Source organism: Ursus maritimus, unplaced genomic scaffold, assembly GCF_017311325.1.
Source record: "Ursus maritimus isolate PB19 unplaced genomic scaffold, ASM1731132v1 scaffold_20, whole genome shotgun sequence".
Lineage (NCBI taxonomy): Eukaryota > Metazoa > Chordata > Mammalia > Carnivora > Ursidae > Ursus > Ursus maritimus.
The window spans coordinates 15,257,307-15,276,636 of NW_024424453.1; the positions used below are offsets into that span (position 1 = coordinate 15,257,307).

Here is a 19,330-nt window from a genome sequence, read left to right on the forward strand (position 1 = left end):
GAGGGGCCAGAATGAATTTTTAAAAGCCTAACTCACATTGTTATTATCTTGCTTAGAACAATTAATGAGGGTCTACTGCATTTAAAATAAAATACAAACTATCCTAGACCATAAATTTCTACGGAATCTGGCTCTTATCTTCTTCACCATCCTCTTTGTGCCATGACTAAAGAGTGTTCAAGTTCAACTGCTAGATCTGAGATGTAAAACAGTGACAAAGTGGACAAAAAGGTTGACTTTAAATAGCAATTTTTTACCTTAATCTGCATTCTTTAACAATGGGACAGATCTTAGGAGTCAGGTTTACCTGTATTTTCATATTTGCAATTTTATCTTTCAGTCTAATAATCATGGCTTCTTCGTTGATTTTACACATACAACATTTTCAGTCTGAGCATTTTCTGGCATATTTCCCAAGCACTTATTTAGACTCCGGGACACCAAATAATGAACTATATCGCCATTTGTCCAATACTTCCAGAAGAAAGTAGATTAAAATAATTAAAATGTTTTCATCTTCCTCATCATCTTCCTTCTGTTTAGTGAAATGAAGTAATAAATTGCTGCAAATTCGATTTCTCTTTCCATTGCTGGTTCATGCTTACAGATGATAGCTTAAGAAAATGAACAAATGCCTCTTGAAAAACTGTCTTATTGACTAGTCTTCATACTCTGCTGAAGGAAGTGTAAAATGGACCACTCTATGAAGGACAAGCATCAATACTGACCATGTTCACAAATACATTTCCTCTTTGATCCTGCAATTCTCCTTTGACAGTTACACGGAGCCCTAAGTGCGGTTCAAAACCACCACCAGATTCTTACTCTGGTGCTGCTGCGGTACCAGTTAAAAGGTCAGCTGAATAAGCTTCTTCTGGGTTCCCAAGGTGCAGAGCTCAGCCTTGCCAGCTCCTTGGTTGCAGCCAGCCTACAGGCCAACCCACCCAAAGTACAGTTCTCTGATTCTCCTCAGGGCAACCACCAGAGGTTCACCCCAGGAAATTAAAGTAACTCGTTGGTAGCTCCAGGGCTCGTAAAATCGCGGAGCTTATTCAGTGAAAGATCCAGTTACAGGTGTCGCATCAGATGAGGTAAGGATGAGGTAAGGCCTGATGAATGGGGCTGAGACTTAGGGCCTGGGGCAAACAGTGGAAAGGAGAGTCGTCTCCCCGTGCTTGAAGCTGGGAATCAAACCGAAAACGCGAACGCCGCCTGCACGCCGCTCGAACTCTTAGGGCCGCGTGTCTTTCCCGCGCGCTCGCCTCGGGGGCGGGGAAGAACCCGGATGGAACCGCCCCTGCAGCCTGGACCCCCTACAGTCTTTGAATCCCTGCGTGGGGCGGAGTTGCACTCCCTTCCATGCTCTGATTGGTTCGTTTCCGTAGGCCCCCTCCTCGCGATTGGGCTTTGCCAGTGTCAGTCACAAACCGTCACTGGTCTCTCAGATTGTTGCTAGAAGGCGACGGCGTCGACGTCTGACTAGATTCGCGGCGTCTCTCTTACACTAGGGTGGTTTTCCTCCGGCGCTCGGAACCTATCCTTTTTTTTCGGCTGTGGGGCCTGGAGGGAGGCGTACTGAGGCGGCTCGAGAGCTGTCTGGGGCGCCCAGGCGTTCCGTTCGTTACCCGCGCAGCGCCATGTCCTGGATGTTCAAGAGGTGAAGGGGGCGGAGGGGGTGGGGCGCGGGGGGTAACGGCCTGTTGGCGTCCCCAAATGAACCTGACCTTCTCCGCATTCCCTTCGAGTTCTCCTCGCGTTCCCGGTGCAGCTTGTATTCGTCCTGCTGGTGGCTAATATCACCGCGGGAGAAATAATAAATGCATAGCCTTGGCTGGGGAGGGGAGGCTTCTCAGGCAAGCCTCATGCCAGGGCCTTGGGGAAATCTCTCTCAGGGGCTGTGGGGGGCCTGGGGTTCAAAGCTCCACTCTTCAGCTGGGATCCTGATCTGAGCTTTATTCAGCGAACACCCGTTAGGTGCTCACTGTGCGCTCGGCGGTGTGCTCGGAATAAAGGGCCAATTACGACATCCCTTGTCCCCAAGTAGCTCACAGTTTAGGTGCTGCACAGACATGGAAATATGTATTTGCAGTGGAGCCAAAGAGGTATGCGCGGCGTACAAGGAAGACGCGGGGAAATAGCTTCCATCTGTTCTTAGGAGAGTAGAAACTTTGAGGAAGCTCCTCAGCAGACTCTTTATTTTTCATTTTCCAATTTGGTGTACATGCCTGTTCCTGGAACAGTTATCCATGAAAGGATTGAGGGTACCGTTAAACCAACCGGAATGGGAGGCTTGAGGTCAGCTTCCCATGATGGTCATGATTTGGATGCCTGAATAAGGGTTCTGTTTGGAGAGAATTAAAGTAGTGGATGCTGGATGTATTATCTGTAACTGTATAAATGGCTTCACATATAATAATAGTTCTATATTTGCAAGTCTTTTCTAGTTCAATTTTATTGAAATTCGGTGTGTAATTAGTTACAGACATCATATACATTTCAGTTTAAATAGATCATCATCACTAGGAAAAAGATTTGTGAACCCTTGTTGGAGCTTTTATTTTGAGTACTCGGTGCATAGAAGAGGCCTTACTGAACAGGTAGGGTTCCTGGAAACCTTCCCCCACTCACTCCAATTCCTGCTTTACCCATAGTAACGTTCTGTCAATCTTTATACAGCAGTTCCCACTAAAGATTTAACATGTTGAAATAAAATGAGAAAACAGTTGGCCTGTAAATATAATATGGCCTTTGGTTAAATATTGTATCATTTTCCTGTGCTTTTTCTTTTTTAATAGAGATCCTGTTTGGAAGTACTTGCAGACTGTGCAATATGGAGCCCATGGAAATTTTCCACGCCTCTCATATCCAACTTTCTTTCCCCGTTTTGAATTCCAAGATATTATACCTCCAGACGACTTCCTAACTAGTGATGAAGAGCTAGATTCAGTTTTATTTGGAACTTTGAGAGGTCATGTAGTTGGACTACGCTATTACACAGGAGTAGTGAGTATAACATTAGATATTAAGTTGAAATATATTTATCTTATTAACCCAGAAGATAAGAATTTGAATGTGATATGTACAATTAATACTTATTTTACTTTAAGTAATTAGAGTGTATCTGGGTAAAAGATAACAGTTAATGACTAATTTTCTTTTGCATTTATATCCAGCTTGTAATATACAAAGCACTTTTTCCTATATGGTTTCGTTTGATGGCTATAATGACTCTAAGGTAGATAGAATGTCTGTTACCCCCTTTTTATAACTGAAGAACTGAAGCTTAGGAAGGTTAGATGGTTGTTCCAAAAAGCAAATACTAGGGGTACATTTGTAGAATAACATCCAGGTCATTTTTTTGCTTTCTCCTCTTCTGTCCCTTAGCACATTTCTGTACTTCAGTATTTTTAATTTAGGAAGATTAATTTCTACTAAATAAAGGAATTGTGTATTTTTAGGTCCTTTTTTTCCCCCCTTTTTGTAGTAAGACTACCTGTCTCCCAGTTTTTCTTCCTATGTCTGTCTTTCTGTATCTTTATTTGCATTGTGTGTATGTGGCAGAGACAGATAGTATATGACCATATCTGGAGAGAAGTTGTCTTTGTTATGATTATGTAGTATGTTTCTGTGTTATTTGGATGATGTGTCACTAGTTTTATTCTTTAATTTATTATGAAATATTTTAAGCATGCATGAAAGTAGAGTAATATAACAAACTTCCATGTACCCATGATTCAGCAGTTAACAAGTTTTTCTCACATTTCTTTCATCACTTTTTCTTTTGTTCTTTAGGATGAAAAATCTCTTCTGTGTCAGTTTACATCCATATAATTCAGTATGTCTCTCTCAAAAAATTCAGACTTTGTCATTTTCACACTTAACAAAATTAGTAATTACTTACTACAGCTAATAACTAAATCCATAATAAGTTTTCTTGATTGTTTAAAAATGTCTTTTTATAGTTCTTTTTCTTGAGAGAGAGCAAGCCAGAGCATGAGGGGGGAGGGGCAGAAGGCGAGGAAGAGAGAGAATCTTAAGTAGGCTGAAGCGTGGGGTCCCACAAGGGGCTGGATCTCACCACCCTGAGATCATGACCTGAGCCAAAATCAACAGTTGGACACTTAACTGACTGAGCCACCCCAACTAGGCGCCCCCCCCCATATTTTCTTTATATTGGAGCTTCTTAGATTATTTTGTAATTGTCTGAAATGTGTTGTCTAGGAGATTTCCTAGGAAAGAACAAGATTTCCTGAGTTTTCTCTATGTCTCTAATTGTGACATTTATATTGAAGGGCAGTTGGGCTAAATATAAAGTCCTTGACCCATCTTTTCTCTCCATGATATTTTGATGTTGCATAAAATGTTGGTGAGAATTCTGATGACAATATGATTTCTCTCCCATATAAGTTAATTGGGAATGTTCACCTCCATAACTAAAGGGTATTTTTCCTTATCTTGAAAATCTGATAGTATGTCTTATGATTGCCCTGTAACTTCATTTTCTTCTACTTCAGAAAATTTTTCTTTAATTACAGTTTTAAATCTTGCTGTTTTTCAGGGACTCCATTCTGCCATCTGTGTATTAGATCTCCTCTGCATATATCTACGCCTGTATATATGCCTGTTACTTTCTCTGAAATCCTTTTTATCAACTTTTTCACTTTTTAATTTTTCATCATTTATATTCCCTTACCATGTTTTCCACAAGGTCTGTGCACTTTGTGTTCTTTCTAGTTTTTAATTCTGAAATAGTTTTTCATTTCTAATTTTTTCCTGAAATCGGTCAGTTTTTATCTCCTGTTCATCTCTTCTTTAGTTCTCATATCTATCTTTGAGCTTGCCTATTTATGATTTGTGCTATTTTTTTCTAAACTTAGATTGTTTTTTTAAATTATTTTAAGCCATTGTGAAATACGAGATTATGGTTTCTGATCTTAGAACATTTAATATTTGTTGAGCTTAGAATAATTTCTATGACACTAATAAGCTTAACAAAAATGTTGAGCCCATTAAAAGTAATCATCACTTAATTTTTTTATTTTTCAAAATACGTATTATTTTATAAGAAATAAATATTCATTATTTTAAAATGGCTAAAAGAAAAAACATTTAATCTCCCTGTAGTTTATCATCCTGGAACATAAGTTACTCATTTTATTTTTTCACACTTTACTCTGTGAATATATGCATGTAAATTGAAATCATATTACGTATTAAAAAATGAGATCGTTATTATGTATATTATAGTGATCACCTTTTTTTCTCCTGGTAAAATATTAGGACTATCTTTTCAGGTCAGTACAAATGTATATCGTATTTTTAATTTCCTTATTGATGGGCATTTCGGAGTTAATAACTGTGTTGAAAATATAATAAAAATTGAGGTATTTATCTTTGCATACTTATTATTTTCAACTTTTTTGTTTTATTGAGATGTGATTTACGTGAGAAAGTGTACACATTTTTAAGTATATGATTCCAAGGGTTTTGACAAAGATAAATACATGATAAACACCATTCTAGTCAAGATATAAATTATTTCTGTCACCCCTGAAAGTTCTGTTGTGTCTTGTTGCAGTCATTTCTGCTGTACCTGCCCTAACAACTATAATTTCTGTTGCTGTCAATTAGTTTAGCTTGTTCTAGAGCTTTATATGCATTAAATCATACACTATGTACTTTTTAATTCTAGCTTCATTCAAATTCAGCATAATTCAAATACTTACTGAGTCAGTTTTGGCAATTTATATATATATATATTTTTTAAAGATTTTATTGAGAGAGAGAGAGAGCCAGCGAGAGAGGGAACACAAGCAGGGGGAGTGGGAGAGGAAGAAGCAGGCTCCTAACGGAGAAGCCCAATGTGGGGCTCGATCCCAGAAAGCCGGGATCATGCCCTGAGCCGAAGGCAGATGCTTAACGACTGCGCCAACCAGGCGCCCCTGGCAATTTATATTTTTAAAGAAAAGCATCTATTTATGTTTTCAAATTTATTGCTACAGAGTTGTGCTTAATAACATTTATATTTGAAAATATTTTAACTGTGTTCATTCTTTGTGTTATATATTTATGTCTAGTTTTTATCAATTAGCCTTGGTAGAAATTTATGTTTCATCTTTTCAAGCAACCTTTCTTGAATTTTTCTTATGGTGGTTATTTTTCATCATTGTTTTCTGTTTTATATTTTGTTATCCTATTTTCCTTAAGTTTATTTTATTTTATTTTTAGATTTTCAATCTGAACCCTTGATTTTTATCTTGATAATAATAGCTTTTAATCTTTTAAGCATTCTTCAAAGTACTGTATTAGCTGTATCTCCTAAGTTTTGATATATAAAGTTGGCATTGCTATTTTTTTTAAGATTTTTTATTTTATTTTTTAAGATTTTATTTTAGTTGAGAGAGAGAGCACCAGTGGGGGGGGGGGGCAGAGGGAGAAGGAAAAGCAGACTCCCCACGGAGCAGGGAGCCCAATGTGGGGCTCCATCCCAGGACTCCCAGATGATGACCTGAGCTGAGGGCAGAAGCTTAACCGACTTAGCCACCCAAGTGCCCCTATTTATTTGTTTTAGAGAGAGAGGGAAGTGCGTGCAAGCATCTGCACCTGAACAGGGGGAGGGGCAGAGAGAGCACGGGACAGAAGCAGACTCCCTGCTGAGCCTGGAGCCCTGTATGGTGCTGGATCTCTCTGAGATCATGACCTGAACTAAAGTCAAGAGTCGGAGGCTTAACCCACTGAGCCATCCAGGTCTCCCAGGCATTGCTAATTTTTAAATTTTTTTTTTAAATGTGTTTTTGGTAAGCTTATGGATAAATTTTTTATTTCTTGACACATAAAAGTATTTTATAATAAAATAGATTATTTCTTTCCTATTCTAAAAATATTGTTATAATTAGTTGTGATTGTCTCTTTTTTGTTTTAATCTTTTTTTTAATACGTCCTTTCTTGTCTTGGTACTTGGACCTTGGTTTCTTTTGTTTTTATAGTCTCTAGCATTTTGGCCTATATGTATTCTATTTTAAATTCTATCATTAATTACTATCTACTATCTATCAGTAATTAGCTATCATCTGTAGTAAATGACCATTATCTAATTTTAATAAGTGATAATTATCTCATTTTCTTGTTTGAGATGAAATGCTAAAAAAATAACAGTTTTTTTGCCTTACTTTTTGGGGTTATAAGTTTCCTGGGATTTGCATAATTTGGTTTAAAAAAAGATCATGCTTGCAGGCATTGGCAGAGAGGATAGGACTGGGAGAGAACAGAGCTATGCCTTAGGAGTTATCTCCGAAGGGCTAGAGAGGAATATCTGTCTGATAATCTGATTGGTCAGGCTGTAGTGAATCTTCAATCAGTAGACAGATGTTGGTGGTGGTTTGAAGCATCAGTCCTTTGTCTTTTTCAGGCAACTAAAAAAGTGATAATTCACAACCATAAAATTCACCGTTTTTATTTTTTAAAGATTTTATTTATTGATTTGTTAGAGAGCGAGCCAGCAGGTGTGCACACAAGCAGGGGGAGGGTCAGGCAGAGGGAGGAGGAGCAAACTCCCTTCCGAGCAAGGAGACTGATGCAGGACACAATCCCAGGATGCTGGGATCATGACCTGAGTTGAAGGCAGACGCTTAACCAATTGAGTGACCCAGGTGTCTGAAAATTCACCATTTTTAAAGTACACATACATTTGAGTGGTTTTTATTCACAAGGTTGTGCAACCATCCCCACTGTCTGGTTCCAGAATGTTTCATCAGTCCAGAAAGAACGCTGTACACATTAGAAATCACTCGCATTACTCTCTCTCCTCAGTCCCTGGTATCTACTCATTTATTTTCTATTTCTGTGGATGTGCCTACTCTACACATTGCATGTGAATGGAACCATACAATATGTGGCCCTTGGATGTAGCCTTCATTACTGCCATCTTTTGCGTTAATATTTTCTAGTGTGCCATTTTAATTTCCTCATTTCTTTTACTATATATTTTGAGTTGTTTCCTTAGTTGTTGCTCTGGGGAATTACAATTAATATCTTAATTCATAAGAATCTAGTTTGGATTAGTGCCAACTTAATTTCAATAGCATACAAAAATTTTGCTTGTAGATAGCTCCGTTTCCCTCTTTCCCCTCCTTTGTGCTGTTAGCATACAAATTACATCTTTATATACAGTGTATGCTCATCAACACAGATTTATAATTGTTTTATGCACCTTTAAATCAGGTAGGAGAAAAAAGTTATGATCAAAAAAATTATACTTTTTATATTTACCTATCTAATTACCTTTACCTGTAGTCCTTATTTCTTTGTGTAGATTCAAGTTACTGTCTAGTCCTTTGATATCAGCCTGTAGGACTCTCTAATATTTCTTACAGGACAGGTCTGCTGGTGGTGATTTCTCAGTTTTTGTTTAACTAGACTGTCTTAATTTCTTCTATACTTTTGAAGGGTAGTTTTATCAGATATAGAATTCTTGGCTTTAGTTTTTTTTTGGTTTTTTTTTTTTTTTTTTTTGAAGCACTTTGAAAAGTTATTCCACTGTCTTCTGGCCTCTGTTTTCTAATGAGAAATCAGATGTTAATCTTACTGAGGATACCCTTATAAATAAGGAGTTGCTCTTCTTATTGCTTTCAACATTTTTTTTCTGCAGCTCGATTATGATGTGTCTGGACTTAAGTCTCCTTGAGTGTAATTTATTTGGAGTTTGTTGAGTCTCTGAATGTATATTAATGTTTTTCATCAAATTTGGGGAGTTTTCAGCTATTATTTCTTCAAGTTATTTTTTCTACCCCTTTTTCTCCTCCCCTTCTGATACTGATGTGTATCTTAGATATGGTTGCTATTGTCCCACAGATCTCTGAGGCCTGTTCAAGTTTCTTCATTCTTTTTTCGTTCTATTCCTCAGACTGTAACTGTTCTCAGACTCCATCTAATTGACCTATCTTCAACTTCCTTGATACTTCTACCTCCACATATCTGCTGTAAAGCCTCTCTAGTGAATTTTTTTTTACTTTACTATACTTCTTGACAACAGACTTTGTATTTGACAAGACATGGTTTTGTGCTTTCCTTTAGTTTTTTAGATATGGTTTGCTTAAGGTTTTTGAGCATACTTAAAACTTAAATTTTTTTCCTAGTGGGTCAAACATCTGTGCTTCCTCAGTTGATAGGTTTTTTTCCTATGAGTAAACCATACCTTCTCATTTCTTTGCATGTCTCTTTTGTTGTTATTGTTGAAAAGTAGACAGCTGTAAAAATTAGAATCTTCTCCCTCTCCAGGGTTGTTTGTTGTTGCTGATTTTGGTAATTGTTGCTTGTTTCTTGATTTTCCTGAAAATCTGATGTCTGTACTTGGTTAGCTTAATGGTCAGCTTATGATTATACCAGAACCAGTAAATCTACCAGTCTTTACTGAGGGAATCTGTATGCATTTGGGGCACTCCTTCAGTTGACAGCTTTGCCTTAACCTTCATGTCCTGCTTGTTCAGAGCCTCAAGTTTAGCCAGAGTTGTGAGCTTAGGGTCTTCTTAGGTCTTCCTTATCATATGCACAGCCCCGGGCATGCATACAGCCCTCTGCTTGCATATGGCCTTTCTACATTCCCAGGAATATATTGGAGCTTTTCAAAGCCCTGATGGACATCTTAGTCCCCAGCTTTCCTTTCAATCCTTTTGGTTATTGTATTGTTTGCCCCAGCTGTTTCCTGCTGCCTGTAAAATTGTTTCTGACAAACACCCACCCAAGGGAGAAGGGTTTTTGTATTGGGTGAGCTCAGAGGTCAAGTAGAAATCACTTTGTAAGTGGGGATCTTCTAGAGAACCATCATACAGGTCAAATAATGACAATTCTTTGGGAATGAATCTTTGAAAGATTCTGTTCCGTTGCACTCCCTTTGGTGACTACTAGACTGCACCAAGGATTTTAGCAGGTTATTTTTAAAGGCTGTCATGCAGCTAAGAGCTGGAGATGGGACTAGGGTGCTGATATTCAGCTGTTTTTCTTGAATTAACACCCTCCAGGTTTCTGCAATCCTTTGGTTGGTTTCCAGATGTCTGGAAAAATTGATTCTGACAATTTCTGCCATTTTTTTCATTGCTATTACAGAAGAGAGAATTTCAGAAGTCCTTAACTCTTCTATTTTCAGTGATGTCACCCTCAGGCAACTTTTAATCTAGTAGAATCAGAATGGCATGAGTTGAAGGTTGGATATATTTTCTTAATTCCATTCCTTTCTGACTTATAATTAATATCTTTTTCCCCCTTTAGAGTCTGGAGAAATCAGACTTAGGAACCAGCCTGTCTAGATTTAAATTCTAGCTCTGCTACTTAATAGCTTTATGACCTTGGGCAAATTACTTAACTTTTCTGTGCTTTAGTGTTTTCATCAGTAAAATGGAGGTAGTGATAGTACCTACCAACAGAATTGTGAAGATTTGAAAAGTCAAATCTATGTAATGTACTTAAACAATGGCAAATAAGCACCCAATAAAGATCACCTGTTTTGGAAGTTAGGATGTTGAAATTTTTAGTGTGAATCTTTTATTTAGTTTTGATTGTATCTTTCAGATATCAAGGATTTGTTAACTTCCCAGTGAATGTAAGTTTAAAAAATACTGTAAAAAACATTATGAAATATATTTTTTATGTTACTATACAAATATGAGTCCAAGAAAATATACATTTCTTATATGCTGTTATTAAGTACTAAAAAAGTAATGGAAATCCCAGATAAAGTTTAATGAAGAAAGCTCCTATTATGTTATTTATAATATTATCTGTTTATTATTTTATTAGGTTAATAATAATGAAATGGTTGCATTACAACGAGAGCCCAATAACCCTTATGATAAGAACGCAATTAAAGTAAACAATGTGAATGGAAATCAGGTTGGCCATTTAAAGAAAGATCTTGCAGCTGCTTTGGCCTATATCATGGACAACAAATTGGCACAGATTGAAGGGTAATGTACTTTCAGAGTTTAGTTTTAATGATATTAAGTTGTGATCTTTGAATTTGTTAAGAGGCTATATAGTTGTCCTGACAACTTTTATCACTGTGCCTTTAGTATGTGTTCAATAAATGTGTTAATTCTTTTCCCATCTGCCTCTACTACCCCAGCCATGGAACAACTATTCCCTTATTTTCCTACTAAATTATTACCATGGAAAAAATAGACTTTGGCTCAAATATTAGGAAGTCCACACCATCTGTCCAAACCTTTTAGTGCATAGATTTGGGAGTTGGGAAGTGTTTGTTTAAATCAGAAGTTGTAAACTGGTAGCCTGTGATCATATGTAGGTGAGTTTCATTTTGCCTACATAGTGTTCTATAATTTTTCATTTATTTCCAATATTCAAATACCTGGATATTCTGCATTTTATATAGGTTAATTTTTTCCCTAATGTAAAAATTATTTATGAAGATTTCTCTTGACAAATAGAAGGAAGATCTGACCTTCATTTTCACAGGACATCAGTTGACTAGAGCAGAGTAGCAGCTCCTGCTTTAGGCAAGGCCTAAACTCTCCTAGTTCTACCACCTCTTCCTTTTTTAAAACTCCCAGTCTCCTTGGTTAGCTTTTCTCTTTTAGGCATTTAGTCTGTGATGTCAATTTAAGTATGGAATGTTTAGAATATGAAAAGGTGAGGTTGGATGATAAATGCTCAGTAATGTCTTCTCACTTTGTTTTCTCTATTCTCAGTTCATTAAATTTTTTGGATATTGAGAATAAATTTTTAGTGAATCCTGGATCAAAAATATAGTTGATGCTTGAACAACGTGGGTTTGACCTGCACAGGTCCACTTAAATGCAGATTTTAAAAAAATAAATGCAGTATTGTATTGTGAATGTATTCTGCCTTCTTTATGATTTTGTTAATGTTTTCTTTAGCTTACTTTAAGAACACAGTCTATCATGCATATAACCTACAAAATACGTGTTAATTGACTATGTTACTGGTAAGGCTTCTGGCCAACAGTAGGCTATTGGTAGTTAAGTTTTTAGGGTGTCAAAGTTGTATGTGGATTTTTGACTGTATAAGGGGGTCAATGTCCCTACACCCCATGTTGTTTAAGGGTCAGATGTAGTTCTTGGCAAATCATTCCCCATTCTCCCAGAATGGGTTGCTACTCTCAGTGGTTCTGTTAGTGAAAGCTCTACCCTTTCAATTAAACTTACTGTTGTACCTATCTTATAATCTCAGTTATAGGCTACCCTGCTTTGTTCCATCTTTTCAGTTTCTTCTGGCTTTCTGTTTCAAAAACAGAGTAACAGAAACTGATTGTTGTTGATCCTATTCCGTGTACTTTTTCTCTCTTTCTAATTTGTCCAAAAAGTTCCTTATTTCACTTCCTTGCAAAATTTGAATGCGATGTTTATAATTTAATGTGATTTAATAATTCTTAATGGAAGTAAAAAATAACAGTTCTGATTTTCTCTCTTTTTTTTTTTTTCTCTCTCTTCTTAAATATAATAGGGTTGTTCCTTTTGGTGCAAACAATGCTTTTACCATGCCTCTCCATATGACTTTTTGGGGAAAAGAAGAAAATAGAAAAGCGGTTTTAGATCAGTTGAAGAAACATGGATTTAAACTGGGACCTGCACCAAAAAGTAAGTTTGAGTTTAAACTCCTATTATTTTGATATTGTAAGATGCAGGATTTGTAAAACATTTCTCTTCTTGAGAAATAATTTGAGTTTGTTTAGCTTAGCTAATTTGTGTTGAAGGCTCTGAGTTGTAACTTTTCTTAGGAATCTTTTTAAGGAAATCCCTGATTTTTTTTTTTTTCTATTTTGAAATAATTAAAGACTCATAGGAGGAGGTGTGAGTGTGAGAACATGCACATGCACACATATGTACAAAGAGGTCCTGTATTCCCTCCCCTAACTTTCCCCAGTGATAATATCTGGGAATCCCTGATTTTAAACTTCGTCTTTGATAAATTATAGACAAAAAAAATCTTCAATAGGGAATGAAGAAGTATTATTTATTTGGCAAGAGTTTGTTTAAAAATGTGGAATTATTTTAATTATTTTTTAATGACTTTTAGTTTTAAAAAAATCTTTTAAATATATTTAGAACACAAGTTCTAAAAGTTACTAAAAGGTAATTCATTTGGTGATTTTATTCTTTTCATTTTGTAAATTACAGCTTTAGGATTCAGTTTAGAAAGTAGTTGGGGCTCTGGAAGAGCTGGACCAAGCTATAGTATGCCAGTTCATGCTGCAGTACAGATGACAACTGAACAGGTAAGCTTCTTTTTTGTTTTGTAATCTAAAAGTGAATTTTAAATGTTGACGATTGATGTTTAAAAGAATAAGATAAATATGTGTGTGCTAGTATTTGTGATCTTCAGGTATGTTAAGTTATGAAACATGCTATACAATATATATTAAAAACTTTTTTTTTTTTTTTGAAGATTTTTTTGAGAGAGCAAGCACAAGCAGGTGGGAGGGACAGAAGGAGAGAGAGAAGCAGACTCCCTGCTGAGCAGGGAACCCAACAAGGGGCTCGATGCCAGAACCCTGAGATCATGACCTGAGCTGAAGCCTCAGGTGCTTAACTGACTGAGCCACCCAGATGCCCCTATATTAAAAACTTTCATGTGAAAAGAAAGCAGTAATAAGGAATACATACACATTCATACATATAGTAAAACACGTGCATTGTTGTGTATGCATGGGATGTTTTAGTATGTTTTGATGTTTTTTATTATTTGATTTTTTAATGTCCAAATACTAATTTTAAAAAATTGACACTCGAAACTTACGCTTTGTTTCAATAAGGTTGCAAGTGGAATGCAAAAAAAAATTCCAAATCTTAGGCATTAGTGTAGTTCTTAACTTTGATTTGTAATCTAAGATACTGTTAGGCTGAGTTAATTTGGGGGAAAAGGGGATATAAAATAGTGGAGACAGTCTACAAATACATCAATTTTTTTGTCTCTACCTATCTCTGTTAGCCTTTGTCTTCTAATTGTGATTCCTCTCTTACTGCTCGTTATTAGTAGGGCTTGAGCCTGTGTCTGGTGGGTAAACCCCAGGTTACCTCTCTAACTTTTTTGATTTGGCCTGATATCTTCTGGGCTACTACTTTGTATTCATGTGCTAATTTATAAAAGTAATTGTAATACATACATATTGCTATAGAATTAAATTAGATCAATTTAAAGAACCAACTAAATTAGTGTAAGATTAAAATCATCTCTTAATATTTTGTAGCACATAGCAGGTTGTTTGCAATAATAGTAAATGAAGGGTCATCGACATTAAAAAAAGTCAAAAAATTTACCTGGTAGGATCTTACAAAATGTTTTAAATACCACTAATAGAATCACAGAATTTCAATGGCAGAAGGAACCTTAGAGACATTCTAAATCTAAATTATCCCTTTCATTTTATAAGAATAAGGTATAAGGCCGTAAAGGTTAAGTCTCTTGCCCAGTATTATATATAGATTTGTGACAGAGCTGTGACAAACGCCAGATTTATCTCTTCTGTATTCTTTTGATTTTAACACAATTACCTCTTACACCCAAAGCACCTATTCTGCCTTCAGTGAGCAGTGTAGCAACTCAAAGAATATGTTAGGTACCTTTTGGTATTCAAATGTTTTAGTTAATTAAATGATTTGAAAACTCTGAATTAAGTGAAATTATTTTAATTGGTTTGTTTCATGGTGTTTCTTGTTGCTATTTGTTGTAGCTTAAAACAGAATTTGACAAATTGTTTGAAGATTTAAAAGAAGATGATAAAACTCATGAAATGGAACCAGCTGAGGTACTGAGCCAATATTTTCTATTTATTTATATATATATATATATATATTAATATTTATTTATTTAGTAAGGGAGAGAGTGTGCTTGTGTGAGACAGGGGAAGAGGTGGGGGGTGAGGAGAGAGAATCTCAGGCAGACTCAGTGCAGAGCCAGGGCTCAGTATCACGACACCAAGATCATGACCTGAGCCGAAATCAAGAGTCAGACGTTTAACTGACTGAGCCCCTCAGGCACCCCCAATATTTTTTATTTAAAATTATTTGGAGTTTTAAAATACACTGTTAATTTGTACAGTTTTTACCATAAGATCAAGTGTTTTCCAGAATCTGCATGGAGAAAAAGAAAGGACTGGTTTTATTTCTATTTAAGACAATCCTTTTATTTATAGGCTGTTGAAACACCATTGCTTCCACATCAAAAACAAGCTCTAGCTTGGATGGTTTCACGGGAAAACAGTAAAGACCTTCCACCATTTTGGGAACAGCGAAGTGACTTATACTATAACACAATAACAAATTTTTCTGAGAAGGACCGACCAGAAAATGTCCATGGAGGAATTTTAGCTGATGATATGGGTTTGGTAATTATTTTTTTCCTTGAGTTAATAAAATTTTATTTTGTAATTATGATTTTATAGAAAGTAATTTTGAAGTAGATAGTGATAGGAATATGTTGGTGCCAGTGTGGGACTAGATTTCACTTTCAGTATAGAACAGTTTTCTCTGTGCCTTTCACTTAAAATGAGGTTATGGTTTTTTTTGTTTTGGTTTATTTGGTTAAGGTACAATTTAATTAGCAATAATGTATAAACGTATTTCTCAATTTTCTTTTGAAATTCAAGGTAGCTTATTTTTCATGGGTTTTCTTTTTTAAAAAAGGGAAAGACAACAATGTTACATGAAATTGTCTGTATTCTGTCACAGTCTTGTGATATACAGAGTATTAAAAATACATTTATGATTCCTTGCACCAGCAGTTTTTATACTTTTTGGTCTCAGTAGCCCTTACACTTACAGATTTTTGACAATCCCAAAGAGCTTTTTATATTTGTGAGTTATATCAATATTTATCCTATTAGATGTTAAAACTAAATTTTGAGTTAGTAATTTACAAATAGTAGTTAATAAACTCATTACTTATTAACATACATGGCATATTTTTAAATGAAAAGGGACTATTCCAAAACAAAGTAATTTTGATAAGACTGGCATTGTTTTACATTTTTGCAAATCTCTTTAATGATTGGCCTAAGAGATGAATTCTGAGTCCTTATAACTGATTTTTCATTCAGTGTATTGTGATAAGGTGTTTCGGTATAGGTACATAAGGATTAGTTCTCACATAGATAAGTAGTTGGGAAATAGGAGTATTTTAATAGTCTTTTTAGATAACTCTGTATAATTCTTTGATAGAACAACAAAATTAAGCACGTGTTAGTTTATTAAAGGTTAACAGTTATAACGTAGAACTTAAAAATGGTATCAGTGAGCTTTTTGTACTGTGTTGCATTAAAATCCATTGGTGTAGCTTGTACATTGAATGGATATTGTACTCATGCATGATTTTATAACATTGTTTATTTGGAAAATATTAGTTCATTGAGTTACACAGATCTGCCAATGTTGATGCATTTCGTTATATAGTATCAAATGTTTATATTCTTTGATATTACTGCTAAGCTTATTTGAAAGGCATTTACATTTTGGGAAGCTGCTGTGCTCATGATGTCAGATACAAGTTTTCCAACATTCTAATTTTTGCTTGAAAGTTCAGATTTTATCATTTACAACAAATCTGTCAGTTATTTTCCCTTGAAGATAGCTGTACTTTGTTCATTTTTCAAAAAGTCTGCCACTCAGTCATGAATAACTGGTTGTTGGCCATTCTTTCAAGTAAAAGTAGTGATGCATGGTGATGCATGGTGCTAGTTGAGCTTGTAACCTCTGTCTCACAAGTAATTTTTCTCTAGATAACTCATATTTTGGTGTGCAAAAAAAGTATTTTTATGTGTTCTTCCCGTCTTGTTATACTTAGAATATTTACATGTGTACTTGAGGTAAGATTTAATAAAATTCATGTGTACCGCTTCATCAAGAATATTCTTGTAGAATATTCTTAAAACTAGCATTTTTTTTTTTAACATGTGAGTATGTGGCAGCCAAGAATACAATGACCACTAGTATGATGTAGTGCCAGCTGCTTTGTTTCATTCTAAGGCACCAGCAGTTTTGCCCATAATTCCCTTTTGTGGCATTACTATAGATATCAACATAAATAAGGCTTTAGCAATATTATGAAAATACATTTGTACATACTCCTGAGAGGGTCCTGGGAAACTCTAGGACCTGTGGGCTACACTTAGAAAACTGCTGCCTTTACTGTTTTAAAATTGCCAAAGAGTTATTTCTGTGTTGCTAATTATATATTAAACTAAGTAAAGTTACATGCTTCTATTTAAGAAAAAGGCACAAGAAATATGTCATTTATGCTTTGTTGATAAGTTACAGCTTTTAAGTCTTACAGTGATCTTTAAGTGAAATTTAATAAAATGATTATCTCATGAGCATACAGGAATTACTAATCATTTTAAATTAGCTCTGAACTACATGGCAAGCAAATAGTTGTAGTTTCATGATAAAGTTATTAGTTCAGGGTTAAACATAAAATCTTATAACAGCAATCTTTCAGTAGAATGACATTTCTCAGAGATGCTTATAGTATTTTATGGAGTAAACCATTTAATAATTCTTAGTAATAAAGTGTGGGAAAGCATTACTTAATCAACAAAATACTTTTTATTAATACATAGATTATTTAATATAGTAGTATGCTTCTGTGGCCTTGAATGCGTATGATATTTGCCCACTTGATTTTAAAATTGGTTTTGGAATGTTCTCTGGTCAATTGGGTTTCAGAATCTGACCATTTGTCTTTTAAAAACATTTTTAAAGGGCAAAACTCTGACAGCCATTGCAGTAATTCTTACCAACTTCCATGATGGCAAACCTCTTCCTGTTGAAAGAATTAAAAAAAGTCAACTGAAGAAGGTAAAGTATTAGTGTGTTTTCTCCGAAGTCTCTGGTTCATTTTAATTTTGTCATTAAAAAATAATTTGCCAGAAAATTGAAAATACACAGTGTTTTTAGAGAAGTGAATGGCCTCTCTTGTGTGTTGGTGACAAGAGTGAAAGTTGGGTACTATATTCTTGAGGGTAATTAGGTAATATATATCAAGAATCTTAAAAATGTTTATATTCTGTGACTCAGTAATGCCATTTCAGAGAAACTATCTAAAGAAGTTATCAGAGGGGCACCTGGGCGGCTTAGTTGGTTAAGTGTCCGACTCTTGATTTTAGCTCAGGTCTTGGTCTCAGGGTTATGAGTACAAGCCCTGTGTTGGACTCCACACTGGGCGTGGAGCCTATTTAAAAAAATAAGTTTGTTTAAAAAAATAAAGAAGGAAGTAAGTTATCAGAAATCCATTTTTTTCAGAGATAAAAGTTCAAACTTTTTCCCCTATGCATTATTTAAAGGCAAAGAAGAAACTCCTCAATAAGGTAACAGTTATGTTATTTATTATATAGCCTTAAAATTTAATATATTGCAACTATAAAATCCTATTTTTGAAGAACACTTATTTTTATGATATTTTTTAGTTAAAAGAAAAGGCCAGGGATGCATTTGTGAATAGAGTTGAGTCTCATTTTGGAAAGGCATATTTATGTATGTTTGAGTCTGAATGTAGTCATACATAGTAATAATTATGTCTTAGTGATGATAACATGGGTGACTTTCTTGATACTTTATATATATCTTTACATATGGGATATAAACATTATTATACTCAGTTTCTAGGAATTAAAAATGTGTTTTATGTGAAAAATAAATATTATTAGAATGAAACGATTATTTTCCATTTTCAGCTTAACATTCAAGAACTTAAAGTAGGAAATATCTGAGCAAAATGTATATGCAAAATACCTCTTTTTTGGACTTTTCTGTACTGCTATTCTGATTTTTTTTAGTTTTCAAAGAGGCTGCTTATTAAGAGCCTTATTAATTTATGCACCTTGGTTGCATTTCCTTCTTTGTACTTTTGTTGGGAGTTTAACTCTGTTGTCAAATATCTGAGATTCAGTTCCTTACCATGAGTAATTTGATACTTTACATCCTGTTCTTCCTACATTTTGTTACTAAAACAGAAGAACACCGCCTAAGACTACTTACAGCTTCAGTAGCAATTATCGGCTTAAAAAATTATTATCAGTAAGGCCTTCCCTCCCACCCCCTGAAAATCAACCATGCATTTAAGGTGTTCCTTAAATAGCAGGAAGGTGTTAGTATATATATAGTTAGTATATATATCTGGTATATCTGGTATGTCACATTTCATTGAAATTGAGGCTGAAAATGTGATTTCCAGCTAAGAATTTATTGCAACAAAAATATTACACGGTTTTAAATAGATTTAGATATTCCAAGCTTACAGAGTGAAATGTCATTGATTTAAGTTCCATTAGATTGGAGTGTAATACGACTTGATAGGTTGGACTTCG

General features: G+C 35.1%; 1 protein-coding gene across 6 annotated transcripts in view; it reads left to right on the forward strand.

Annotated features, from left to right (window-relative positions):
* Positions 1-1,372: 1,372 nt before the first annotated feature.
* Positions 1,373-19,330, forward strand: part of HLTF (helicase like transcription factor) — a 50,652-nt gene continuing 32,694 nt past the window's right edge. For 3 of the 6 annotated variants that reach the window (XM_040636691.1, XM_040636692.1, XM_040636693.1), the window contains exons 1-8: positions 1,373-1,657; positions 2,796-3,003; positions 10,792-10,958; positions 12,475-12,608; positions 13,149-13,246; positions 14,702-14,776; positions 15,164-15,355; positions 17,727-17,822. In XM_040636691.1, the coding sequence (XP_040492625.1) occupies positions 1,638-1,657; positions 2,796-3,003; positions 10,792-10,958; positions 12,475-12,608; positions 13,149-13,246; positions 14,702-14,776; positions 15,164-15,355; positions 17,727-17,822 (990 nt within the window). In that variant the 5' untranslated portion in view covers positions 1,373-1,637. The remainder of the gene's footprint in view (positions 1,658-2,795; positions 3,004-10,791; positions 10,959-12,474; positions 12,609-13,148; positions 13,247-14,701; positions 14,777-15,163; positions 15,356-17,726; positions 17,823-19,330) is intronic. The other 3 variants (XM_040636694.1, XM_040636695.1, XM_040636690.1) reach the window with 2 other exon arrangements.